This window comes from Pollicipes pollicipes, unplaced genomic scaffold, assembly GCF_011947565.3.
Source record: "Pollicipes pollicipes isolate AB1234 unplaced genomic scaffold, Ppol_2.1 Scaffold_3087;HRSCAF=3621_pilon_pilon_pilon, whole genome shotgun sequence".
Lineage (NCBI taxonomy): Eukaryota > Metazoa > Arthropoda > Thecostraca > Pollicipedomorpha > Pollicipedidae > Pollicipes > Pollicipes pollicipes.
Genome location: NW_023596225.1, coordinates 18555640 through 18583624, shown reverse-complemented (window position 1 = coordinate 18583624; position 27985 = coordinate 18555640). Strand labels below are relative to the sequence as shown.

The following is a 27985-nucleotide window of genomic DNA, read 5'->3' as shown; positions in this document are numbered from 1 at the left end:
TCACTGATCCGTCGAGACCGACTGTTCGGACGTCGCTGCGCCGATCGACTGCTCGGACGCCGTCGTCGAGAGGACGTCGGAGCTGGACGACTGCGAGAGACGGCGCTGCCGCCGCCGGTATCGCTCCTCCATCCGGGTCCGAGCGCGGTGTCTGAAACACGGACGGAGGTGGACGACTGCGAGAGACGGCGCTGCCCCCGCCGGTATCGCTCCTCCATCCGGGTCCGGACGCGGTGTCTGAAACACGGACGGAGCTGGACGACTGCGAGAGACGGCGCTGCCGCCGCCGTTATCGCTCCTCCATCCGGGTCCGAGCGCGGTGTCTGAAACACGGACGGGGCTGGGCGACTGCGAGAGACGGCGCTGCCGCCGCCGGTATCGCTCCTCCATCCGGGTCCGAGCGCGGTGTCTGAAACACGGACGGAGCTGGACGACTGCGAGAGACGGCGCTGCCGCCGCCGGTATCGCTCCTCCATCCGGGTCCGGACGCGGTGTCTGAAGCACGTACGCGGAGCGTGATGGTGGCTCTCCTTGCAAACCCACGCCACGGCTCGGACTTGGACCCTTAAATGTTCCGGCCAAGTTACACTTAGAAGGCGATCAGCAAAGAGCAACCGAAGCCATAAACATGACGACCAATATCACTACAAGCCGATATTAAGCACTCAATAAAAGTGGGATGCCGTAGACACTTTGGGCTCCTATTCCAGCATATTTAACGTGCCATAATTACTATGCCATTTCAAGAGGCTCGGGCTATTGGTATGCAACGCGATGCGGCCGGATACTCTTAGAGCAAAATATTAGTGCGCTCCCGCTCGTTTGGACTCGTCCCGTTGGCTAGCATCGCATTCCCATAACTCCGAGCCATGTAGCGAATTCAAGTGCAGGTACCGGATAGATATCTAACATAAAAGCCTCACAATCTGTCAATCAAGCTCGATGTCATTGAGGGTCTATGTTATGGAGGGTCTATGTCATCTTTGGCCGTCGATGACCCTTACTGACTTCCCTCCGTCATGTACACAACGAAACATTTCTGCACATATCGGATGCTAGGGAACCTTATCGCGCTTGACGAAACCTGTCGGGTCACTTAACCGATATGTTTGAAAACTGCCCATGTATATGCACGTCACAGAGCATGACCCAGGCCACCTAGAAAAGTTTGGTTTCTTCGCATTGAGGCTGGGGTATGGAACCTTCGGAGCCAAATTTATGAATGCCCGCTAGGTAAACTATGTATGATAAGCAGCAGGACGGGCAATGTTTCGTTTGCTGTTGTGTTTTTGCTGCCCAACAGTTATTTTCCCAGTTCGCTGTTAATATGTTAGAGCATATGCTGCAAAACGAAAAGAAAACATGAAACAGGCGGGAAACGATGAAAGCCGAAAAGATCGAAAAATATTCGGCCCGATCCGCTTCAAACATCGTATTAATATCAAATAAATGTAAATAATAAAAATGGATTACTGTGAACATGCATGGGTCAAAGTTCATGCAAAACCCTGGAACATTTAAGACAGGTGGCACACCTTTTGTGGCGTGGAACGAACCAAACAATGTGATAACAAACGTGAGACTTGCAAGTTGTTATCATGCAGATTATGTCAAAAACTGAGCTTATGGAATCTCACGCCTTTCGGAACGTGAGAACTATACGTGTACGTAAAGCAATCCAAGTAGGTAGTAAAAATAAACACACTGAAAATGTGGAGGTTGGCTTTTTGTGTGCAAACTATGCGCTACGTTTTACTGACAGTTTGCAGCTGTGTCCCTTATTTCTGGATTCCGCATGCGACCTGCATTCCCCCCCCCCCAAAAAAAAACGTTGTTTCGTCATTTTTGCAAACACACGAACACGTCATACGAAGATTAAAGAAAATGGACTACTGTTAACATGGCTAGGTCAAAGTTCATGCAAACGCCACACATGAAACACCCAGTTAGGAGACGCCAAATGAGCATCAAAGGTTTTAACATTGTCACGTTATGTGAGCTATGCACGGCATTACGGAGGCCGTTGGGTTTGTGAAAATGCGCAAATATTGAACTCCTGCTACTGACCCCAGAGGACATTTGGGGTTTCAAATAAGCCTCTATTCGTCTTTCGTGGGACCTTCCATCTCTACCACGTTTCCCGAAAATCGAAAGGGGTCTGGAGCAAAAGTACCGGTTTTTATAGGTGACGAAATGTTTTTGAAGAACAATGGCCTGAAAGTGTGTAAACAGGTCTCTGCGCACATGCTTGAGGGCCCAAAGATGCAGCCCTAATTATGCGTGTTTGAAGCCCGAAATCTTAAGGCCCCGCTTGTTGACCGACTGGCCGGTGGTTCGATGTTCTGGCACATGCTCACGGGCAGAAATGTGAGTAATGCATGAGCGCCAAAGGACCAGTCGAACCAGTCGGCAGTCGGCGCGCTTTCCTGTCCGAATCATCATCATCATCAAAGCGAGTCACAGCTTATCTTGGCATGCCTTTGGACCATAGTCAACAGTAACCTAGACATGCTCTACCCCGTCACAGCTGTAGACAAATTTTGCACTTGCACACCTCTCCCAAGAAATGCGAAGTCCGAAGCCAGTGTGTCCAACACCTTCGCTATGGAACACTCCCCTCTGGAACACCCTCAGCCAGCTATTGATACTTCACCTCAACAGGAATGGCACATGAGGTAACTTCTGTTAAGTTACGCCAGGCGCCAGCCGCACGTTCCCTCGGCACGAGGCGAGCAGCAGCCTGTGCTCACGAGCGCCCGGTGTGCTTAGCGGCTGGTTTTCCAAGAAGAGTGGGACACGACGCTGTAAATGCATTCGTCACGGAGTTAGGGGAGGGAGGGGGTAGAGGACGCTGCACCAAGGGCTCAGATACTTTAGACTGGGGAGGGTGAGGGCTGAGGTCCATTCAACGCTGTTAACGCCTAGTAGCTTCCCCGTCAACTCTGGGGCCAGATTAACCATTGATGAGTCATTAACTCTGTAGTCCTGCACGGGAAAAACTAAGCCCAATGGCGTTTTGCATCCGAAACCTCTTGGCCTTCCTCGCCACCACAGGTGATGCATCAAAGAAACCGACATGCACACGAGCATCAGCCCCCACCGTTTCTTTGAGGTTTCTACGCTCTTGCAGCGCGATGTACACAGTAACCCAAGAAAGCAGGGACAATGCTCTGCGTAATCAGGGCAAGCGAAACCGAGGCCCAGCAACGCAGTTTCCCTTCAAATTTATGTCAAACAAATTTGGCCCGCTTTCCGACGGACAATACTTTTCCTTTTAGACGTCTGCATCAATTCTAAAAAATATTTTGAGGGTCATAGTGGCCGTGGGCATGAGACAAACCCAAAGAAGGCCAGCTTTGGTAGAATTGTTAATATTCCCTCAACTTTTGTGATATTCCGACAAGGAATATGGGAGAGAGAAATTGGCACTGGACCCCGAGTCCTCATCGGGAGCCAGGACCCTCACACAGCAACACAAATCCCCACATCTGCACCGGAGCCTGTCACATCCAGCTGGGCAGATTTGGGTGAGACGTCCCGATGACGTCACAGCTCTGGCCAGGAATGCACGTCTCGCGGCAGAGAAGGGGGGGGGGGGGGTGAGCTGCCACCGGCCGAGCGGGAAGGATCGCGCTGACGTCAGTGGTCGTCGCCAGAGCGGCCAGCGGCCGCAACCGTGGAAAGTTGTGTGGCCAACGACCGGGCTGCCAACTGCATGATTAACGACGGGTTTGGGGAACTCTGTGGTCATTGGCAGGTGCAGATGCTGTGCGGTCACTGACAGAGGCGGGGGCAGTCCTTGCGGTGGCAGGTGAAAGGTCACTTACGGGAGACGTGTAATGATCGGCACAGGTCATCGTCAGGAATTTGACCATCTCAGTGCAATGTTATTCCAGCCAACAGCAAGCAATATACTCGTGAACAACGTTTTCTCCACAAGCCAAACACATGCTGGCTGTGCCGGAGCCCTGGCGCCGCCGATTACACGGGCTCCGCGGAGCCCTGCAACGCCCCTTATCTGATTGCCGCAGCCGCTCGCCTAAAGCACAGCCGACTGCAGTATCATCTTCGTCCTGCCGACACACCATTATTGCAGACTGCGGTATGAGCAGCCGGCTGCCTTCCTACGAAAGTTGTCGGCGGCAGGCAACCCGCCTGCGCACCGTGGCGTTGCCTCGCCGCTCTGATGTACCCGGGGCGTATCTGACGGACGGTTGAACGCGCCACACACGCAGTCCGGTTTACAGCAGCGGTGTCTGCGGCGCTCTGGGGTTTGTGCGGGGAAGTCCCGGGTTTCCCGAAGGCGGAAACTTGGAACTGAGCAAGATTTAGCATTGCATGTGGTGGTACAACAGACCAGTCTGTGCTCTTGCATCAGCTATGATGGTGGGTGGATGGTAAATTACGTGCCAAAGTAATGCAGTCTGCAGAGACGACGACCTAAAAAGACGAAGCACTGCCGTGGATATAAAGTCATGCACGTGTCGCGATTAGTGGCCCCTATTTTTGTTTATTTAACGTAGCCCGCTATAGATGGGTTAATGGTTGTGATCTTTGCCTTACGATTGGGAGCTAAAATTCGGATTTATATTATTGCATGATTTGCCAACAGCAAGCAGATCAACCACACCAGAAAGTGCCCCGCTAGAGTGCGCAATAGCTTGGTGGCTTGAGCAATGCCTTGGAATTTCGCCTTCGCAAATGGATAACAAATTATGTGGTTAGCGCATACATGGTGGTGTGCCTAATTTTGGGCTCGGTGTGCACAGAACGGAACCTAAGCCAAAGTAGGTTTTGACCGGATAATGTCCGTGTAAACCACCCGAATAACTGGCATAGTTTTCTCTTTTCCACTCGGAGTGAAAGATCACGCTGACAAAGAAACTGTCAATACGGCTACAGGTAAAAGGGATCATTGTCATCATCGTCAGAATATGATGTAAGAATGGCTACTAGTCATGCCTGAAAAAGAACAGGAACTTTTATCTTCAAATGTCAAATCAGGCCGTAAAGAACTGCTTAAGCAATATTCAATGAACGGGCTCAAAGTCAGGCGCCACATCGGAGGTGCAAATATGTAGAGAGCTGTACAGGCCGAGCAGCACGAGCACTTTTCTTCACAGGGCTTACAAAACTGGATGCTAAATATGAATTAGATCACGAGCTCCTGGCTCTGGGCGATATGAAACTATCATTATGGATATACCGTGGGGAAAATCGGACTTTGCAAGGTGATGCTCATGTTCCCGGAGAATAGGTTGAGGTAAAGCAGGTGAAACGCGATTTTTAGGGGAGCGGAATGTTTTTTCCTTTCGATGAGCATATGACCACAATGATTTTTTTACGAAAAAAATTGATTTAGCTAACCGCTTTTCAGTTTAAAAATTTGCTGATTTTCACCATTTATCAGTGTTTTGGTAAACATTCGCATTTTTTATTGTAGCTTAATTGTTTCACAAACTTATTTTACATTTGGTGTCAATAAGAACGTCTACGATATGTGTACATGCTCCAAAGGCTCTGCACCTGGTTCGACCTGTCTGGCCAGTAGAATATGCATTTATATACAGAAATTTCCAGCCCTCCTGGGCAACGGAATGTCATTTTGAAGCGTGGGGTGTATGACCTTTTGTGTTTCAGTCAGGAGGGCTTAAGTAATGCACGTCGTATGGATTTAAAGATTTGTAGGAAAAACCCATCGTCAAAATAGCGTTGAGACCATAGGGCTTTCTCTCGACGCAATTATAAAACTTCAGTGAATCGGAAACAGATGTTTCAGATTTTAATAGAATCTTTCGTGTCATTGAATTTTCAACTCATAGTGCCAAAAACCAGAAGCTGAGGGACTTTCTTACATCACGTCGCTGTATTTTATATGATGCAGAAATCCGTGCACAAATATGATGTCTACAGCCAGACTTGCATTCTATTCAAACTTTTTGAGCCGTCTCAGGACCGGCTCCGAGATCCTGGGATCCGATTTCGGTCATGACTCACAACCGTCCCATTTTTTTTAACTCAGCTCAGTTTAAACTCACTCTTGTGTTGAACCATTTGGCCCATTACTCACGCTGCTGGTAAAATCAGAGAGCCTATTCAGTTTTAGCTCGTTGCCTCATGGCGCGTGAGCCATATGGCCGATTATATATACGTATATATATATATATATATATATATATATATATATATATATATATATATTATAGATTTTTGTTTATAGTTACATAAAATATAAAACACTGTAGTTATTCAATAACAAAGTATCAACTTGCCACTATTGCTGTCTTGTTCATATGGCTTCAGTTACAGCATGCTTGCAGCAGTTCAAGTAGTGAATAGGGCATGGGTTGTTTCATCAGTGTTAAAACTGACAATGGAAAACATCACCAGCCCTCGGATTTTATAGCTAGCCGAAATTTGTTACTGATTAAAGCATAAGATGTGGGAATGTAGAATCTCTATACCATGTAATATCCTTTGGTTTCTAACTGGGACTTGCCAAACTTAAGATCGGGATCAACAAGATTCTGAAATGATATGTTAGATTGTCTGGGGCGTTCTGTGTTCCCTCATATTACCATTTTAAGTTGAGCCATATGGCTCAGTGACACAACATTGTTTAAAAAATCGGACCTGACCTGTCCCGCTTTTCCAGCCAGGCCTGCAGGCGCCCCTGAGCCGCCTCGTCGGTCTCGGCGCCCTGCTCGTCGGTTTCGCGGGTGGCCGGCGGCACACGTCGTCGAGGTAGTCGAAACCGACCGGGCGCCACCTGCTGGAGGCGACCCTCCTTCTTCAGCTCGCGCAGAGCCCAGTTGGCCAGCCCCTGCAGCGACGAGGCGGCCGGCGTCAACGCTCGGCCCTGCCACGGCCGCCATGGCGGGGCCAGGGGCGAACTCAGGGGCTCCAATCAGGGGAGCGCGGGGTCTGACGCTATAAACACGGCAGCTGGGCCTGAGATGGTTAATGTGATGCTGAATTGGTGAGCAGTTTTGTGCGCGGCTCCCTGTGCTCGTCTGGCCCTGACCTGAATGTGATCCTGCCGCGTTCAAGGGTACTGGCCTCGACATGTCCGGCTAAGCGACTCCAGACCATCATCGGGACGTCCTGTAGCCACGGGCTTACTAGGCCAGGAAACGACTTCTTGCAATCCGCAAAGGATGTTGTTGCAGTGTCGGTTATAGGGAAGTACAGCGCTGGAAATTCCACTCTGCTCTCGCAGCCAACACACAACCAACCGAGATGATGTAACAATAGAGTAAAAGGTTTTCAGCATGCGTCTGTTGCACAAGCACAATGTACTGCAGTGATTTTTGAAAAGGAAAGATGCATCACGGTTGCACTCCGTTTGGACTATCGTCCGCGCCTGGTGTGTTAATCGGTAGTTTGTCTGGGTTAGGACGATGCTCCGCAAACACTATTCCATCCATGATATCAATGCTATCAATGGTCATCCCTGGTATCAATGCTTTCGTGAAATGATGAATGAAAGGACACATGCTGCATATGCTGATTCGACCATTGTGACTTGCAGATGGTTCTAGGCATCACAAACAAAATCTATATGAGGCCATTCTCTGAAAACAGAAGTATAATCTTACGCAAGTATTAGCATGTGCTCTTGATTCTACAACCCACACATAACGCCAGCTTCTCACAGCTGCCCGTGACCTCTGGCATATGTTGTGCAATTTACTGTGGAGGGATTTATGTGTCTCCTTGGTATGGTCACGGTCACCGAACCACACATAATACTGACACCATAACCATGCGTCTTATGTTTTGAGCACATGTCACCTTGACTCGACTTGCCAACGATCAAAGGAAGTGTTCCACATTTCTTTGGGTTTTTAACTGAAATGGCCATCCTTGGGGATCATTCGGTGCAGTGCACAGCCCTCCCCTTCCTAAGACCTATACTCCTCTATTTTCTGAGCCACACACCCGCGAAGATGTGCATGCTATTTTTGCAGACTGTCTCAAGGTCATGCAGGCATCTATGACTCCATAATGCTATTCAGATCCTGTAAATCCATTAGCCACACGGCGACCAAGGCCAACGCAAATATAATTGTCGAGTCGTTTATACCTGACGTTTGTAAACACGATTTCCTAGACACAGCGGCCGTCAATTAGCTCTCAGTATTCGAGTCAGATTATCCACGACCAGGTTGAGAAAATGCGCTTCTTAAAATAAGTGCGCCGTTTTGTTGTAATTCAACTTCAGCTGCATTAAAGTTCAAATATTTGCCCGGATCTTGGTCTATTCAAGACCACCCAGTAAGTTCCTCGTTCGTGGCGCCTCACGGGTCTGGTGTCAAATATTTGACTGGCTCGGTCTTCTTGTTCGGACTTTCTAGTCGTCATCACGGCGCTGCAGAACCGAAAAGCAAGCGTTCGTCGTAGCCAGGGGTGTGACGTTCTGACATTGGTTTGGAGAGCTCCGACGAAAAGGTTGACCTAACCTACTCCCAAACCCAGATTACACCCCGGGTCCCAGCCGCTTGAATGTGGGTTCTCGATGTTGAAGTTGATTTGTTAAAAATATATTTTATAGAGTCAAAATATTTTCCTGCGGAGGAATGATTTACAAGTTTAAAGTTTATCTGAGCTCCCTTCTTGTGAAAAACAGCCCAGTTACATCTAACATTTAGGGGATTAAACAAGTACGAATTGCCAGCCATTTCTATAACACAGCACATCAAGCTAAGAATTAACATAATCGAAAGATGCATGTACATGCGAGCGAATTCCAGTTAACCGCTCCGCTGTCGATAAAGTCGTGCTAATCGTTGGAGGTGCAAAGTGCCGGCTGTGGAGTTAGTCGTTTTCAGTCGTTTGGTCAGTTCAAAGAAAGCCTCCTGCTGGTGTGGGGGGGGGGGGGCACCTGAAGGGCCACGTGGCCCGACCCTCGGATTAGGGCAGGCGGTGTGGTATGTGGGCGACGAATAAATGGACAAAGATTCGTAGAATATGAGGGAGGGTAGGCGGATGGAGTGATTTACACAACTGGCGTTTCACTTCCTACATTGCGTGCGTGGGCTCAACATGCGTTATGGATAATGTGGTCGGCCTTAGCATATCGAGAGCTGCGATTTGATACGCGACATAAAATACATGTCGCAAGACAAGAGTTATTTAATTAGTGCGAAGCGTTTTCGTCTTCATTGCTTCACTTAGCTATATAGAAGTTCATCAAGCCTGCACAATAAATATTACAAGCGATCCGGTCGGATTAAGTGCTGTCCAATGAGTGATGGCATCATATACCTGCTTATCTAAGGGTGCATGCCTATGTTCGGAAACCGGACGTTGGCAGTTGGTATCCACGTAACTCCCCGCATGATGTCTCACGTGCTGCACAACATTGTGATTGAGCGAAATTTTACGGACATGCTCTGTTTCCTGCGAGTATGAATGCAGCTTTAAGCGATGTCTGAGCTACATGCCACCAGTGCAAATTTGATCAAAGGGGGTGAGGGAAGTGGATGCAGACATTGACGGCGGGATTTTCCTCCGAATCAGATTTTGTTTGGAAAACGTGGCTCGTTTCCGTTCAATATAATGTGGTGTGGAATAAAATATTGTGATACCCTGTAGGCTGTGGGTCGTGGCCATCAGTCAAGACGAGATTTACCCTTATTTCAGGGAACTGACCGCATATTTTATGTTGCATATCTCATGATTATCACCAACAAAGGAGGAGCAAGCTACGAGCAAGTCAACCTAAAAGTATAGCATTTCAAACGTTCCGTAAATGTTGTCATAACAGGTGGAGAAAAACTGTACATAAACACGTCTAAAGCTGCAAAAGCCCGAATTTTTTGGAGCGTATGTCGTTTAAATCCATCGTTTAAGCAATAGTCGCAGATTGCCACGGTGATTTGGCTTAAGTGGCGCTCTCCCCCCTCCCCCCCCCCCCACGCCTCCTATCTTTTTGTTACTAAGATCGGCTTCGACTGTGGCAAATGATACCGGGAAACAAATTATGCAAAGACCCCAAGCGCTCTTGCAAATGGGCTTTTGACAGCCTAATAATCCTGCCGAATGGCGCACGAAAGAAATGACGTTTACTTTCCTCATTTATCTGGATGGCACGTGAATACGACAAACTAAAAGCAGTCTTAAGTATGAAACGAGTCAACTAAGTTCCATGCCATGACTGGAAACAAATTACCGCCCGGTGACCGCATCTGACCACCGGAGAATGGGTTTGGTACAATTGCAGTTGTCTGATAATTGGAAGCTCCTCCGAGCCCCCTCGATGCATATGAACAGAAAGGGAATACCTGGCCAAAATAAATGGAGAACAGTTAATCTTAATTATACGCGTCTTAGGTAATGGGTGACTAAAGATATCACTTTTAGTACCATGTTGATTTTGAACTAAATAGTTTTTTGTCATGCTGACTCATTCATGTGTTAAGCCAGTCTGCTAAAGTCTGGCATGTCTTTCAAATGGTGACGTCTGGATTGAGATGAAGAAGAATTGACTACAATATGCGGCAGCTTTGAAAAGTGTAGGGGGGGGGGGCAGATAAAAGTCAACGCATGTTTCCTTAACAGTGGCCAAATGTTTTGTCCTATAATCGTAACAGTTGTGGCTAGCTATATAGCACGATCAGCGACAGCGGTAGTCATCAGTGAACCCTTGCTGAGACTTATTTTTTTTTAAAAATTATGTTACACCACACTGTAAGCTTTTCATACAAAGGCGGCTCAGATTAACGTGAAATTGGAAGTCATTCCTCCGTAGGAAAACGATTTTGACTAGAGAACATGTCAACAGATTTCAACTTTGACATCGAGGACGCAAATTCAAGCAACCACGATCCGGGCTGTAATCTGGGTTTGGGAGTGCGTTAGGTCAACCTTTTCGCCGGAGCTCCCCCAACCAATGCCGTGGATGACAGGGGATGCTGCCTTCCTTCCCGCAGTCATAGGCTGGTGCTTCGAGGCCGTGGACGACAGGGGCTGCTGTCTTCCTTCCCGTAGTCATAGGCTGGTGCTTCGAGGCCGTGGACGACAGGGGCTGCTGCCTTCCTTCCCGCAGTCATAGGCTGGTGCTTTGAGGCCGTGGACGACAGGGGCTGCCTTCCTTCCCGCAGTCATAGGCTGGTGCTTTGAGGCCGTGGACGACAGGGGCTGCCTTCCTTCCCGCAGTCATAAGCTGGTGCTTCGAGGCCGTGGACGACAGGGGCTGCCTTCCTTTCCGCAGTCATAAGCTGGTGCTTCGAGGCCGTGGACGACAGGGGCTGCCTTCCTTCCCGCAGTCATATTTGAATGGCCGCCTCATTGATCTCTTTGTGAGAGACAAGCGTCTCGCCGTCTGCTTTGTGCATAATTTACACGCTATGCAGAACTGTCTGTAACAACGAGTGAAACACTTTCATAGTCCAATCCATAGATCTGCGCAGGCGAGAATAGTATGATAAGTTCTGTCCATCTGGTCGCCACCCGTTGCGCTCTGATTGTGCTCCAAGACGCGCTTAGGCTTGCATCGCATTTTTTCTCTCTTTCATATGAGAGAAACTATCTTAACGTCGCGAACTGTTGTTATGACAGTAACGCTTTGTTTTGTCCTTCTGTGACACGATTGCACTAGCACCGTCCGTGACTACGCAAAGCTCGCCCATTTTCGAAGTTTATGGGGAGACTTGGAATTCTTTGGACTGTCCTCTGTTAGCCTGAAGAGTGCCACATGCGCCAGTTTTGAATCTTAGAAGCGAGCGTGACATGGTGACGGCACTCCTTGCGTTGTCCATGTACGCCACGTGGACTATGTTCAAAAGGGGTCCAACTGATTCACAACCCTACCCTACAGACTGGGCCCTGCCCGACAACAAATATCCAAGTTCAGCAGATAGCCGGTCTTTGCATCTGTCAGCGCGTATATTTTTGTGCCGTTCCTGGTGGGTTTCATATGATTGAAGGTCTTGAAAAGCAGCCGTTCACTCCCAGGAATGACAGCCTCGTCTTGGCTCGGACTTTGCTCACGTGACTGATGACTTTGGAAGGTTTCTAAAAACAAGTCAAGAAGGGGTGCATCTTGTACAGCAGCGATGCATCATCTGGCAGGGTGCTGTTGTCTGCGAAGTGAAGGAATTTCGAGATATAGGATAGAACCGATTGAAAGACATGGTCTCTCTCAAGATTGGGTTCTGCCGCAGTTTTTTATTAGACCTGTGGCTCTCCAGGCAGGGATTTTTAAAAAAAAACTAGTCAGAAGCCAAAGCGCCAAAAACTTTTTCATTTCCGACGGGGTGACGGGAGTGCATTTGCGAGTTTTGACTCTTGGGGTCACCTGGATGCTGCCCATGCACTGGTCTGCTCACAGGCTGATTTCATCCACTCGCATGCTCCAAAACTAGTCAGTGAATGTAAAGTCAATGAGCTCCTCTATTTCTAACGCCTTTATGTTTGTGTGCAGACTAGACGAATCAGTGAACCCGCGGGCTTGGGTATGGCCAACCCGCAGTATTCGCCAATCTGCCGGTTTGGTCTGCTCACCTGTCACGCTCCTCTTACTAGGAGCTCGGAATTTCCCACAAAACAACGGAAGTTCCGGCCGCGCGATTCCGCTGATGCAGGTCCATGCGTCAAGGTCCTTCTCAGTTTCATTTTTCCATGACTTTCTGGTGATACGGCTAACTCGCAAGCAACGACGTGATGAAACAACCATTGTCATCTGTGAACGTTGGTTCCAGGCCTATTAACTCGCGCTTGGATGGGGTGAAGTGGCACGAGGTCAACACCTAATCGTGTGGGTCACCAAGAGGTGGCGCCAACGAGGGCTATTATGTGTGTGTGTATGTTTATGTGTATGTGTATTATGTATTATGTGTATTATGTGTATTATGTGTATATTATGTGCATTATGTGTATTATGTGTATTATGTGACATTGTGCGTCGTGTGAGAACTGTGTGTCTCCGTAGCTTTACTGTACTATCAATGTTGGGTAATGATATGAGTGATATGCCTGCCACGGAACGGTTGCTAGAATAGCTATAGTTTGGCCGCTAATGCCATATTGACTACCATAACTAGGTAGCTGTTTGCTGCTCTCAAGTGATGTAGTCGAACCGAGCCATATCGATAATAATATTTACACAGACATGCACCACACATCGTCGACGCATTCGGTGGCCGTACACCCGTCTGGCAAGACCTCAGCAAGTGGTTTACGCTGTTTGCGGCCCTCAGCAAAGGAGTCCTTTTTCGCATCGTCGTTCTCGTCGCTTTTCCGTTTGCACTAGCTCCAAATACACCTTTTCGCTTAATTTGTGTTGTTCTCTTCTCGCTCCCCTAGTATGGGGAAGCGAAGCAAGCGTAAGAAGGACGACACTGACACGGACTCGAACTCGGCCTCTGACCTTGATAATGCCCTGGATATAGACGACGGAAGTGCCGCCAGCCCCGTTTTGGCTGCCACTTCGCCTGATGGCCTTCGCGCCCAGGCCCATTCCACTGGTTCATGCACTTCAGCAGCTGTGTCTGGGCAGCACCCGTCTCCACCCAACGCCCCTGGCTCCGTCCCTCACTCGTTTTCGACCACCCCGGTGCCTGCTCGCTCTGATGCTGACCCTCGCTCGACAGTGACCAGTGTTCGCCCGCCCTCTGAATCAATTCTGGATCCTCTCGGCTCTTACGTTGTTGTTCAGCCTTGTGATGAGAACGTGTCATTCCGGAAGATCAACGTTTTCTGGCCATCAAAGCAAATCAAGGCTATCTGCGGTCCATGCGAACTCAAAATTGAACACCGGCAAACGGATCACTCATCATTAAAACAACTAGTCGCGCACAAACCAAGGCCCTGCTCAAAACAACTAAATTTTGCGGCAAACATGTAAAAGTCTTCCTGCACCATGCCAGAAACACCAGTAAAGGCCCCATCTTCGCACCTGAGCTCCGTTTCATGACGGAGGACGAGATCCTGGCGGAGCTCAGAGACGAGCAAGTTTGCCGTGTCCGACGGCTGACGACTTTCAGAGATGGTCAGCGTCGCGACACCAGCCTGCTCGTTATCACATTTGCTACCACCCGACTTCCAGAGACGCTCACCGCTGGTTACCTTCGTTGTTAAGTAAGAATATCATTCCAAATCCACTCAGGTGTTTCAAGTGCCAACGGTTCGGACACGGCAGCAAGTACTGCAAGCAGAGTGCCAGATGCTTGAAGTGCGGCGAGATTGAGATGTGCAGGCAGACCCCTCACGAGGGGTCTGCCTGCACATCACCCCAGAAATGCCTGAGCTGTGGAAGTGCTGATCACGCCGCCAACTCTCCTCAGTGTCCCGCATGGAGAAAATAAAAATAAATTTGTTCTGAAAAGGCAAAGACAGGTGTGTCGTACCCCGAGGCACGACGCACTATTGAATCCAAAATGTCGTCGCGGTCTATCAAAACATATGCACAAGTAGCAAAAGCCACGATGGCAACATGTGGAACACAGACAGACTACATTACCCATTTGCCTCCCCTGAAGCTTCTCACCCCCGCCCCTCGGTCTCAGCTGAGTCAACTACACAAACCCAGACGAAAAATGCCGTTGAGTCGCCCCTGGCTGGGCGCTCGGTTGCGCAGGCGCCCGTGCACCCCCGTACCCAGGTTGGCCGGCGTTCCAGCTCGCCGGCTGTGCGTGATACACGGGCGGCTCAGGCCGTCCGGCGTTCTATCCCGCCGGGTATAAACAGTCGGCGGCCCGGTCCCTCAGGCCACCACACGAGCGCTACCTCCCCTTCCCCCGTCACAGTACCTGTCGAAACACGCCCGAACGAAGACCGCCGGTCCCGTCCATCGGTGAGAGTGGCGATGGGAGGGCCTCGGTCTGTTTCGTTCGGCCGATTCCCATCAACCGGTGGAAATGGGTCCCTTTATCATTATTATCATCATCATATCATGTCTTTCATCTTGCAGTGGAATTGTCGCAGTCCCATTTCAAAATGGTCCGAAATGAAAGCACTTTTTGCCGTATTAGCTCCAATCATTATTGCCGTACAGGAAACATGGTTTCGTCCCACCGACACATATGACTTTAAAATGCCAAATTACTCGTTATATCGTTGTGACACCACGAACGGTGAGCGTCGCCAAGGTGGGGTGGCGCTGCACATTAGTCAAGAATTAACACATATGCCACTCACTCTTAACACACCTCTTCAGGTTGTTGCATGTTCAGTTCGGCTGCATGGCCGTACCATCGATATACGCTCAATATACATTACACCAAATTACAATAATACGGAGCTCTTACGGCAACTTGACCAACTCGTTGCTCAATTTCAAAACCCTTTTCTCATCCTCGGCGATCTCAACGCTCACAGTCCAACGTGGAGTAACGGCACCCAAGCCGTTGATCGCCGAGGACATTTGGTTGAATATTTTATTGATACACACAACTTAGTCCTGCTGAACAAAGGCAATAATACTTATTACCAATGACCCACTGACACAGAAACCGCCATCGACCTGTCGCTGTGCTCTCCCTTAATATCGGTATACTTTGATTGGACTGTTGAGGGAAATATATACGACAGCGACCATTTTCCAGTTAAAGTTTACACCACTTTTGACCCAACCGCTGACGAAGTTTTGCGATTCATATCCCGCTGGAATTCACGAAAAGCAGATTGGGACAAATTTCAAGAACTTTGTTATGTGAACAGAGACTGTTATGAATCATTAGAGCAGAGTGTTGACCTTATTACACATATTATTCATGCTGCAACGACCGCGACAATTCCACTGACTTAAACCCCATCACGCCGCATCCCAGTGCCATGGTGGACGGCCGAAGTTAAGAATGCTATTGCGCGTCGGAAACGTGCTGTCCTCTGCTTTCGCCGCCACCATGCTGTACCTCATCTTCTTGCCTGAAATTTTGAGCGTGCTCGAACCAGACGAATTATGAGGAGTGCCAAACGTCATTTTTGGCAAGCATACATCCAGCAGTTCACTGCTGCTACTCCCCTAAGCCAACTATGGGGGCTGGTTCGAGCACCTTCCGGAAAGCGCATTTCTATTTCATTGCCCACATAACGCATTAATAACCAAATCATTTCGGCAACTCCTCTTATCACCAATGCTGTTGCTGAAAGTCTTTTTCAGTGTAGCTCATCCGGAAATTACCAACCAGGATTTGTGGAAACTGCGCAAGCCCGTTTTCGTTTACATCCTAATTGTTTTGCTTCCGATAATACCGAAGACTATAATTTACCATTTTCATTCCTGGAACTTCAAAAGGCTATAAAATCAGCCGGTAACACCTCGGTAGGTCATGATCAATTACACTATTCTTTTTTCGTAATCTTTCAGAAGATATGCTTCGTCTTATTGTGGCAGTTTTTGATGATTTGTGGTCAACCCATGTTTTTCCTGACGCCTGGCAAGACACCATCACTATTCCACCTCCAAAGCCAGAAAAATGCATCAAAGATCCATCAAATTATCGTCCCATTGCACTTACCAGCTGTCTAGGAAAACGTTTCGACCGGATGGTGGTAAGGCGAATCTCTTGGATTGCAGAACGAGACCGCCTGTTTACAAAAAAATTAATGTGGTTTCCGACGCAATCGCAGGACAATAGAACATATCATCAGACTTGAAACTGACATCAGACGTTCCTTTAAACATCGACACCACACGACTACTGTATTCCTGGATATTAGCCGAGCCTACGACATGGTCTTTAAACCCGCGCCAATTTTCAAGCTACATCACTTAGGGTTTAAAGGCCATTTAGCACATTATTTGATTGGGTTTCTTTCCGGCGTCAGACCATTTCGTGTGAGATGCAGATCCGCCGTTTCCGACACTCGCCATCTAGAGAACGGCCTCCCACCTGGGAGCCATATCTCACCGATTCTCTTTAATTTTATGATATTCGATTTATTTGACTCATTACCACCGGGCATTTCCTCTTCACTTTTCGCGGATGATAGCGCGATCTGGTGCTCAGACGCTGAATATGACCATTCGCTGCCACGGCTCCAAACCGCCCTAAACAACGTGCAACAGTGGTCAGAACGATGCGGGTTCCGTTTCTCCGCTCCCAAATCTGCAGTTATGATTTTTAGCAAAAATATACGTGGTACTCCCAATTTTCGGCTCCGACTAGATGAACATTACATTCCTTTCGATTCGTCTTTCAAATTTCTTGGCATCGTACTTGACCCCAGAGAATCGATGCGACAGCACGTGGAGCATGTTCGCTCCAGATGCCTAAAACGACTAAATTTCTTTAGATGCATTTCCGCGTCAAGATACGGTGCCAACCGCCAAACGTTATTACGTCTATACAAATGCTTAGTCCTTCCCATCATTGAATATTTCTCCGTGGCATATGCAGGAGGCAGTCAACACACTCTCAAACCACTATCCACCATACAAAATATGTTTTTTACGAGTTGCCCAAGGAGCTCTGCGTGCCTCCCCCATTTCAGCGCTTGAAGTGAACGCTCACGTCATGCCTCTTGCCCTCCGACGAGTGGAGCACACATTGAGATACATAGCAAAGGTGCGACAAAATCCCAGTCACCCAGCATTTGAATCCATACATATTTTACCTCACCTTCACCATAACTACGTAGGACCGGCAGAACGTCGCTCAGGACTTACAATAGCATCTCTAACCACTGTCTACTGTACCACTCTTCAGTTTACTTTACCGCCTTCTTCCGTGCCATCTGCTTTAATAGTACCACCATGGCAGTTAACCCCTCGAAAAGTTTTGCTTCTTTTTTATTGTCCCAAACGTTTTTTTCACGACAAGTTATGTTCAACAAACATTTAATCATCTAAATTCCAGCAATCGAAACAGCAGCTTTGTTTACACCGATGGCTCCAAGAATAATAACCACACCGGATGTGCAGTTATTTTCACTGAGCATTGCCATAAAAAGTGTCGGTTACCGGGTGGCACCTCAATATATTTGGCTGAATTATTTGCTGTTTTTCTTACGTTGCAACGCATTCAAGAACACGCCCATACAACGAAGACAATTGTGATTTGTTCGGATTCAAAGACAGCTGTACAATCTCTCATTGACCCAGACTTCACCCACCACCTACTTGTTAAAATCGTCAATCTCTATCATACATGACACGCACAGGACACGAATATCAAATTTGTATGGATTCCAGGACATGCAAACATCATCGGCAGTGAACAGGCTGACCAACTACCCAAGGAAGCTTCGACAGCCCACACATCATTGAGATCCCCGTTGATCATGCATCTACAAAACATTCCATTCGCACAATGACGAAGCATTTTTGGCAACGACATTGGACCGATGCTACCAGAACACAACTTCATGATATCAAACCAGACATTACCCCTTGGCCATCAACACATCGCAAAGACCGTCTGGAGGAGGTGCTGGCCCGTCTACAAATTGGACACACTGCACTCACACATAGCTATATGTACTTAAGACAACCTCGTCCTCATTGTCAGCCGTGCGATCACCCACTTTCGGTTAAACATATTGCTATCGAGTGCACAAAATATTAACAGCAACGCAAAAATTTGCAGGCCTTTTGTCGCAAGCAAAATATCGAATTTTCTTTAAAAACGTCTTTGGCGATGACCATCCTCAACTGCTAAACATTGCCTTTAACTTTCTCAGATTCATCGGCTTGCTCCAAGCTTTGTAAACGTCAATAAACGTACCCTTTTCTTTACATACATAATTACACCAATTTGAAATAGCATTATCCAGGCGTGAAATGGTCTGAACGGGTCGAAACGCCTCAAACAAATAAACTGAAAATGGAATATCGATAATATATTGTGTGCAGCCTGACAGCACATTGTTCTTTACTTTTCGTGATCCGTCCCTCTCTGGACGCGTTTCCCTGTCTTTCAATCCGGGCCGGCATCACCTCAATGCCGGCACCGATGTTTCAAACCGGACCAGCACGACCAACGCAGCAGTACTAGTCCCGGCCACTCGGCCGCAACCAGCCCGAGTCCTGAGGTGCGGGTGATTACGCTTGTGTCGCACTGCACGGGGGCTCGGGCTGCTAACTGAAGGAAACAAAGGGCAACTACTGCCACATTTTCTTTTTGGTCGCCGAAGACAGTGACGCGCGCGACAGGGGAGGGTCAAATTGACCCCCCCCCCCGAAAGTTTTTCCAGAATGGTTTCCGAACGGCGCGGCGCGGCCATGCCAAATGTTGTTTAACTGTAGACAATTAAATAGCGGATCGTTTGACGTCAAAAATTTATATGTACCTTATAACGTCGTTGACCTATGGTATGTCAAAGTCTGACCATGGTTTCAGTGAAGTCAATTTCTAGGGAATCGCTCAACCTAGAGCAACAACAGAGTGTTAGATGAAGCCATACATCTCTGAGCTGCTGTCTTAAGCAACACAACAATTGAATGAACAAATTACATTGATCTAAGGTCATGTATGAAGGTCAGATTAAGCTCAAAACCAACCCGTTTTATTACCCTAGGGCTTGCTGTAGGGGATGGTTTCTGGTGCACATTTCGAATTTATGATAGAAGGAACCGCATTCTACATCTTCCATGGACTTCTTAGAGATAAGAATAGGTCATTGACCTAAAATGACTTAGGTCAACATTTTGTTTCTGGGAACATATCGTCTAGCGTAATCTTTGTCGCTTACTCAAATGCGAAACGCAGAGCAGTCTTGTATGATTTTGGTCACCGTGACCTTCAAAAGGTCAAACAAGATCACTGACCTTAACTGAGCACGTGACCTTTTGTTTAGAAACGGTTACCTAGGCTCTGGCAGCACTTTGGAGACCAACCTCGAGTCTGACCTTGTTTGGCCTTATTTGACCCGAAGGTCATAACCTAGGCAACTCAAACTTTGACCTAAGTGAGTTTAGGTACAGGTCAACAAACCCTGTGAATTTGATGTCTCTAGCTTTCTTAGTTCCCAAGATCTCAGGGGGTGGGGTTAAATTGACCTCCCACCCCTCACCCGAGCGAAGGGTATCCAGCCGGCCACCCTGGCACGTGTGCACGAGTGGACGTAGCGCCCAGCCTAATGCTGTCAATAGCCGAGCACAGTTAATCGCATCATCTAACCACCAAAACCATGGGATAACAAAAAGCTTTCACATGCTGGAAGCTCTTGCAAACGGTTCGTAACTGAAAGGATATAGCTTGCCAACATCGGCGTGACAATCAAGTCAAGACGCGCACGTTGGACTTCTAATATTGAAACTGTCGTTACATTCAATCACGACCCTTTGGGCCTCATGTTGCCTGGAAACCAAGCAGCCGATTAGTTGCGTGCAATCGCCAGCAACTGTGACCAATATATTGGACGACAGTGGTTAGCAGTGTGCTCGATGCTGCCGGCCCCCATGACCAGCCGGCCCGCCCAGCCAGCCGGCTCGCCTGACCAGCCGGTTCGCCAAGCTAGCCGGCCCGCCCGACCAGCCGGCCCGCGCAGCCAGCTGGCCCGCCTGACCAGCCGGCCCGTGCAGCCAGCCGGCCCGCCTGACCAGCCGGCTCGCCCAGCCAGCCGGCCCGCTGACTGGAGCCTCCGCGCCCCTAAAGGGAAGCGAAACTCTCCGTTCCCACCGTCCAGTTCGCAGCGGGCGATCGGCCAGCGGGACCTTTGTGGTTACCAGGGGAGCTCCAAACGCGACCAATAATCGATCAACCCGTGAAAGGTGAAGGAGGCTCACGTCATGCCCATAAGGCACAAAGTTCCGACAGGGAACACACCAGCTGCCTGTAGTGGCCGCGACAGCGAATCGGCAAAGAATATAGGCCTTCCATTTTGTTTGTTGTGCAGTATTCTTGTGCGATTGGCATCCTTTTTTATTTCTTCAAAGAATTCCATCTCAACAACCGTTATAAAGAGACTGTTTAATATTAAAGTATGCAGTATGTACGTTCGGGTGTGGCAAAACCAGATTTGTATTATTCCTGACAATGTCATTCTGATTTCAACCAACGCACACCTATCTCAGGAACCTGCCAGCAACTCTGCAAGTGCTGAGCTGTATTGACACCGAAAAAAGCATGGAACAAGGTGAAGGACAGAAGCTGGTGTTCACTTACTGCTGTCAAGGACTTCTGTCATGCTTCGAAAAGGCCCATCAAGTCGAGGATCTCACAGGGCAGGAGCGTGGCATGTTTTGTGGCATCCTGATCAAGCTAGTCTCAGAATCTGCTTCATCTGTCCACCAGAGGAAACAGAGAGGAGCTGAATGTTATGGCAGTGGAGAAACAAGTGGCAGTGGAAGCTTTATCACATAGCTTATCAGCTCCACATGTGGCCCATTGTACCTGACACCTGAGGGCGTTGGTGATGATGGTCTTTATATGAATGCTGTCGCAGTGGCATGTCCAGAGAATGAGGCCACCTGCCGTGACACCACCAGACATCCCCAAGGTGGACGGTGGCAAGAAGCTGCAGAATCACTGTCAGCGAGTGCTACACGCTGCACACCGAAAATGGCCCATGACAGTCAAACTCAATGTAATGTCCAGGTGAGGTTTTAAGGGAGCTGCAGCCACGAGCTTTCATAAGGCGCATGAGGCAGCTGCTCTGAAGGTTTATGAGCGCACCACCGGGTGCAACGTCCACAGGTGAGGGCTAGTCATCGCACCTGGCACCATGGCTAGGCTGTTTACCAGTTGTCATCATTGGATTAGGGGAGAGCTTCAAACTCTTGAAAGTAAAATGTCCTCCGGTTTGTGACGGCATAAACCCGCTGGATGCAGGGCAGACCAAGAGGCTGCCGCACTTGACAGTGGGTGGAGAAAATCTGTCACGTAAAAAACGCTACAAGTGCCCTGGACAGATCCAACTGAGCATGACTGTTCTGGACATTCTTCTGTATGATCTGGTGGTATATGACAAATACCAGAGCAAGGTGTATATCATCCAGGCCTACCGTGACGACCAGTTTTGTAGGGATCCGGTGAAGAAACTAGTGTACATTTGCGTTGGTCACACGTTAGGAAGCTAAGTACACAACCACCTAATGTTGTGCTGTCACTGCCAAGTCCCGCCGCTACCAGGCTGCCTGCTGACAGCTGCTCGCCGCCGCCCTGTCAGGTGCTCACCACTGTCCGGTCAGCCGTCCCATCAGCTGCCCCCACCGCCACCTTGTCGCCCGCCCAACAATGCTCCATCATCCGTTCAACGGCGCACCGAATTTGTCGCGAGTGTTCGCACCTTAATTAAGATATGGTTTTGTGCTGAAAATAAATGGTGATGCCCTGAATAACTGTTTAGTTGCAGCGGTGGTGACGTGCGACGAGGAAAGTAAGCTCCATGTCTGAAAACGCTTGCCTGCATTACACATGCGAGATGCCGCAGCATCTAACAAACACAGTATACGAAACCTTCTCTGTATTTACAGGAGTGCAAGCAACACGGGGTCACCCTGAACACCGTTACCAGCTCATGATGGATATAGGGGTCCGAATCCAGCATAATGTTTATGGCGCGTCACACAGGTGGCGACACCACGGCACTCCCGTAGCCGTTTCCTCCTCATAGGTCACAAAAACTCACCACTGCTCAGCACTGGCTCACTTAGATGACTGATGTCGCTCGGAGTGTGCATGACCGAGTCCACACAAGGCATTTGGCTCCACGGCAGTTTGCTGTTCAGGATGACGAAGTTCTTGAAGCGGCTGATGACCCGTTCGACATAGGCGGTGGCCATCGATCTCTGCTGTGAACTCGGTCTCATGCGCCGAGAACTGGGCCTTATGTCGCAGGAACGGTAGACGGTACATTTCTACGTTATGGTTCTTAAGGAATAGTTCGATGTGAAGCCCTTTGTCGACCATCACTGCGTCCACGTATCGTTCTAGGACGTCGACGATGTTCGCCTTATAGACTATTTCTTTGTCAAACGACCTCAACGCCCACGGCACACTGACGTGGGTGATGAGTACTGCTGGTGAGACGCCGATCATCACTTCAGTCGTGTTGCTTGCATTGTAGTGCAAGTAGACCTGGTCCCGACTCTTTATGCACTGACTGTTTTCCACCGAAACCTCAGTGCAGTCCAGCATCACCCTGATCTTTTAAAAGTTTGTGAAGCAATGGAGTATGTTTCGACTCACCTCCCCCACTGAAGGCCAACATGGGGCAGACTGTAGCGCAACGCCTGGGAGTGTCACAGTTCCTTTGATGATTGCCACATCTGTTGGCACACTAATTCTGAGCAATATGACGGAAATGAACGTGGCAGAGCATACTTGAGCTTCGTGAAAGTCATCACCGCATTTCTTGAAATGTCTTTTTACAGGTCATTTGTCTTTCTCCTGCAGCAATCAAAGATTCCTTTGAAAACGCGAATGGTTTCTACACCAGTTGCCGCTTGCAGCGTCGTATTCGATGTCAGAAGGTTCATGATGTTAGGACCAGCTCACTGGGCATTAAGCCAGTGAGCTGACCTACTTGCAAGGAGCTTGGATGCCAACAGACTGTATGAAGACCACCGCCATTTCTTCCAGCGGCTGGTCACTTCACGGGCAGGGGTACAGTCATGACTTCATTGAGGACAGGTAGGGTCGGAGCACAATGGAAACACATCAGTCTGATATCTAGTCCTCTGTCAAATCCATGCATGATGAGAACGGAGATGTTGTGCGTCTAAAGGCATTGTGACCCTTTGTGGCGCACCGGTGACGGGGATTGGTAACATGTGACCTGGCCATTGGATACATTAAACAGGCTTATCATTGCACGTTGTAAAAAGGCATTATCAAAAATAGTTCAACAAAGGCAACTCTAGCGTTGCAACGAGGTGCGCCTGTGTGCAACAACGTTTTGCATTTTTGCAATTTTTAAGTAATTGCTTCTTTGGGGGCCTCCTGACTTTGCGAGAAAAATGAGGGTGATTCTAGAGCTCTACCATGCTTTGTTTTACTGTATATCGCTCTTGCAACATCCTGCAGCCTGTCGCAACCATTTAAGAATTCCTGTATTAAGGGCTCTTGTGCCTTGCGAGAGCATTCAGTGCAGTGTTAGAACGCTATTTTGCGTTTTAGTCGTAAGACAGCTCTTGCAAAGTTCTGCACCATTTTACAATAATTTTGATAGCTGAATTCCTGAATTGTGATATTTTACGAGGTCCGTGATGTTATTACGTTTCTTCGTGCCCTTTTTATTCATTGCTAGTAGTGTCCTCAGGTGTTCATGCGACCTGGCCGTCCTGCAATGAAAAATGCACTCCGTAGTGTGCTGCACCTTGTGCTCCCTCCAGAACTTTTTACAAGTGTGAGTCTGGTCAATTCTTGGTGAGACACATAGGTTCTTCACTACCCATGGTGGAGGTTAAGGCCGAGATTAGGAACATAGGCATATCGAGGGGAGTCTGTGGAAAGGTTCTTACCGGCTACACCCGCCTAACACGACTTGGGCTAGGATACGACGGACGGGCATCTCGCCTACTCCCCCCCCCCCCCCCTCCAGTACGTCTTTGGCTTCAACATTAGTCGATCTTAATAAAATTATAATTTAGATATCGGTTCATCGCTCCCCATGCTGAACGGCCGTTGCTTCCACCGGTCCTCAAAATTTACCGACTTGCGCTCAATTCCACACATTCGTCTTATCGCTGCGATATGCAGCGATAAGACGAATGTGTGGTTGTTGTTGTTGCAATAAATTGCAAATGTTGCATTCCACACTTATCAACATACACCGCATTTATTCATCGTACCCCTAATCAACTTCGCCCCCCCCCCCCCCCTCCCCCCCCCACACACAAATTCTCCACTCTAGTTCCCTCCAGTGGCACACAGCGTTGAAGTGGAGTACTATTGCCTAATATACTGGCGAAATTGGGTCTTTATTAACATTAAGCAAACGTCTCCAACGTTAACTCCTTATCTTGACACGTGAGGCTTTTCCAAATGAGAGGGTCAGGTTCATTCGAAGGGGAGGATAGCGAAAAGAGTCGCCCTATCCGTCAGTACAGGATGTCTCTCATTCTTAGCGTCGCGCAGGTGGCGTCCTCGACCATAAGGAGAGCCTGCCCTCCCTCCCAGTGCCAACCACTCAGGGATTTCCCGGCTGGGATTTTATGCCGTCTTCGCCGAATCTCCGTCTTTCGTCAAGGTTCTGAACGAGAAACTTGTGACGACACCGAGTCGCATCTATCATAATATCGTGTGGGCACCGTTCCTGCACAATGAGAGCTTCTCTGACTGGCAGCCTTGACTCCTTGAATGAGAAAGGGTATGAAAAAACAAAACTGCGTCATCACTGACCTCGCAAAATATTAAAGTTCAGGACCTGAACTAGTAAAACTACTGAAAAAGATGGCAGCACTTAACATGGGCGGTTTTACAACCATACAATGCCAGGTAGCACTTCCAAATCACATTTAGTGTTCTCGTAAGGCACAAGAGCCTTTAAAGAAAGTTTTCTGAAGCTGTGCGAAGGGTTGCAGTATAGTGTGAGAGAGATGTGCGACAAAACAATGCATGAATGAGCTCCTCGACCACCTGTACTCTTGCCGCAGGGTCCGACAGCTCCCCAAGAAGTAATTATTGACAAATTACAAAATTGCAAAACATTGTTGCACACAGGGCCCCAGTTGCAATGCTGCATAATACTCATTTAGAATAGACATAGCTTACATAAATGTGATAAATATATCATTCCATACCATAATTGTCACCTTGGACGGTTTTTCCCCTGTCCGATGTATTTAACCGCACTGGCCGTCCGTCTGGCGTCGAGGTGACGAGTGGACCTCTTGTGCCTTGCCGAGCGTCGCGGAACAGCCAGATTTGCGCAGATACCTGATGGTAAGCTCTGGCTCGGAGGTGCCCCTTCCCATAACTGCTTTATCACATTGCCTGCCGATTAAAGGAATCATACCATGAGGGGTAGGCAATTATGCTATCTTGCTTGCCATGATGTAGGGTTAACTTCTTTCCAAGGGTTGGGTTGGTCGTATAGTAATAAGTGTGACATTTTAACCAAAATAACTCATGGACTGAGCATGTTGACGTTAAACCCCAATCACTATGCAGCATTGGGACACCTGCAAGTGGCTACTGGCTTGTAGGCTGTGGCTAGTAAGTGACATTACCATATCAATTTGTTTCCATTTAAGCCATGTTGAGAGCACTTTATTAATCAAAAGGAAACGGGTGCAGATAATTGGTGGAAATTATGAAATGCTATGCGAACCTGACGTGTCCACACCACCGCATGACGTACAAAATTAAAGGCATTCCCAGGATTTGGCCAGGGCTGGGGCAAATCACATCATGACACCTGGTCAGCCAAAGGGCCCCTTCTCGCAACGATTGGGGTCCTGTTTCATTGCTTGAGGTATTAATAGGCTTTCCATTCTGGTTTTTTCCAGTGGGGGTAAGTTTTAAACGCAATGGTCATCTAAAACTGGCAATGAGTGCTGGAACTTGGGGCTCTAGAGCATTTGCCACCTCCTGGGCCCCATGTCATCGCCACGGCCCCAAAAGTCCCCCCCCCCCAACTATGCCAACATGTGGAATACAATTCCCTGCGGAATACAACTGACACAGTAGCTAAATGAAAGTAACAAATAATACAGCTGTTATGTCAAACACCTACCTGGCGAGAAGAAACTTGCGTGCCCAAAATGTCTGCGGCACACACGGTCTGCGGCTCCAGGCTCCTTCCGAGCTTGAGAAACTTGATCCGCGCTAATTTAGCCTCGTCGCAGTTCGGAAATAACTGAAAACTGCAATCTGTGGCATTGGCATCTGCAATATACTGCCATGAACTGTTGAACGCAACAAGTAGCGTTTGATTCGAGCTTCGTCTCGCAGGAGTGGCCACCATTCCGCCGTCTCGGCGCCACCGGGCATTACCATTGCATTACTACAACGCTTAAATGCATAGTGATTCCGCAGTGACGCACCACGGCGTGCTGTTACGCTTCCTCTTTGTCGGCGATTCTAAGAACGCCGTTTGGCGGCGCCACTGGGTTCTTAAACAGCCAGTAACGCTACACATACCCTGCGATCGTACACCTTCGGCACCTTTCAGTTTGTAAAAGTGCACTGCAACGTCATGAAGTGGCAACGTGGCACAATCATCTTACCCGAATTTCCGTCTGGCTGTGAAAATCTTGGCGAAGTTCCGACACTTGATTTTGAACTGTTTCGTGAATTTCACTTCTTTCTATTGCACGCCTCCGGCCATCGTCTCGTGCCCGTTCTTTAAAAATATTTTCCACCATTGCCTGAAATCAGACCAAGACGAAGGTGTGTAGCTATGTTTCTGTTATTCCGATATTATAGCAGCCAGGAGTGTTTGCCAAGCATGTGAATGATATCAACATTTTAAGTTACAGACGAATGTGTCCAGGACACAGCCATATTCGCACCAGCGTCGATCATATCTCTGGAGATACTGGTTGGTATAATGCCAGAAGCCAAATGCCACCGTAGTGTCCAAACACTATCAACAATCCTTGAAGTCAGACAGATTCGCTTCGACTCGATGCGCATCTCGAGGTCATGCGTGCGTTTCGCTTCTTGGGCATACTTACTTGATACATTCCCAGTATGTTTCCCTGTGGCATCATGGTGAAGGCGTGCTCCCTAAGCATGGTGAAACGACTCTTGCCCACAGCGACAGTCGCTGAACGTCGTGAGCAAAGGGGCCTCCTCCTCCGGCGACGCTCCTGAACGTGCTCAGCGGCCAGACGGGATCTGCGTGATCTCGGCATTATCTGCCAGAACTAAAATTTACTTTCCAGATCTGAATGAATAAACTTCGAGCTGTTCACATGACTGTTTTGGATGTCCAAGTATTACGAATCGTTAGGATCAAGTTAGATCATTGGAGAGTCAAATTCGCATGGAAAGAGGTAAAGCAGTTTGCCTAACGGTTCATAGGATTGCTTTGGCAATGCAAATAGACGCGATGTTTTACTTTAGCAACGGTGGATGCCATGATGAGCATTTGAGAAAGAGAAAAGTTGGTAACCTTTCGTTACTGTGCCTGTTTTGTTTTTTGCTCT

The 27985-nt window shown here is 48.4% G+C and overlaps 1 protein-coding gene across 1 annotated transcript; it reads right to left on the bottom strand.

The window, feature by feature from the left end:
- On the bottom strand, nucleotides 1–27940 carry LOC119089828 (uncharacterized). The gene is made up of 5 exons (XM_037212643.1): nucleotides 27512–27940; nucleotides 27062–27202; nucleotides 6639–6823; nucleotides 251–409; nucleotides 1–151 (listed from the first exon to the last, which is right to left on the bottom strand). The coding sequence occupies exons 1-5, from the start codon at nucleotides 27689–27691 to the stop codon at nucleotides 1–3; spliced, it is 816 nt and encodes a 271-aa protein (XP_037068538.1). The 5' UTR covers nucleotides 27692–27940.
- Between the last annotated feature and the right edge of the window lie 45 nt (nucleotides 27941–27985).

What these genes read in the sequence shown, in the direction of transcription:
- LOC119089828 (XM_037212643.1), bottom strand. Translation starts at nt 27,691, where the DNA reads ATGCCGAGATCACGCAGATCCCGTCTGGCCGCTGAGCACGTTCAGGAG. An exon ending in TGGCTGGAAAAGCGGGACAG is followed by an intron (nt 410 to 6,638) that starts GTCAGGTCCGAT and finishes TCCGTGTTTCAG; the next exon opens with ACACCGCGCTCGGACCCGGA. An exon ending in TCTCGCAGTCGTCCAGCTCC is followed by an intron (nt 152 to 250) that starts GTCCGTGTTTCA and finishes TCCGTGTTTCAG; the next exon opens with ACACCGCGCTCGGACCCGGA.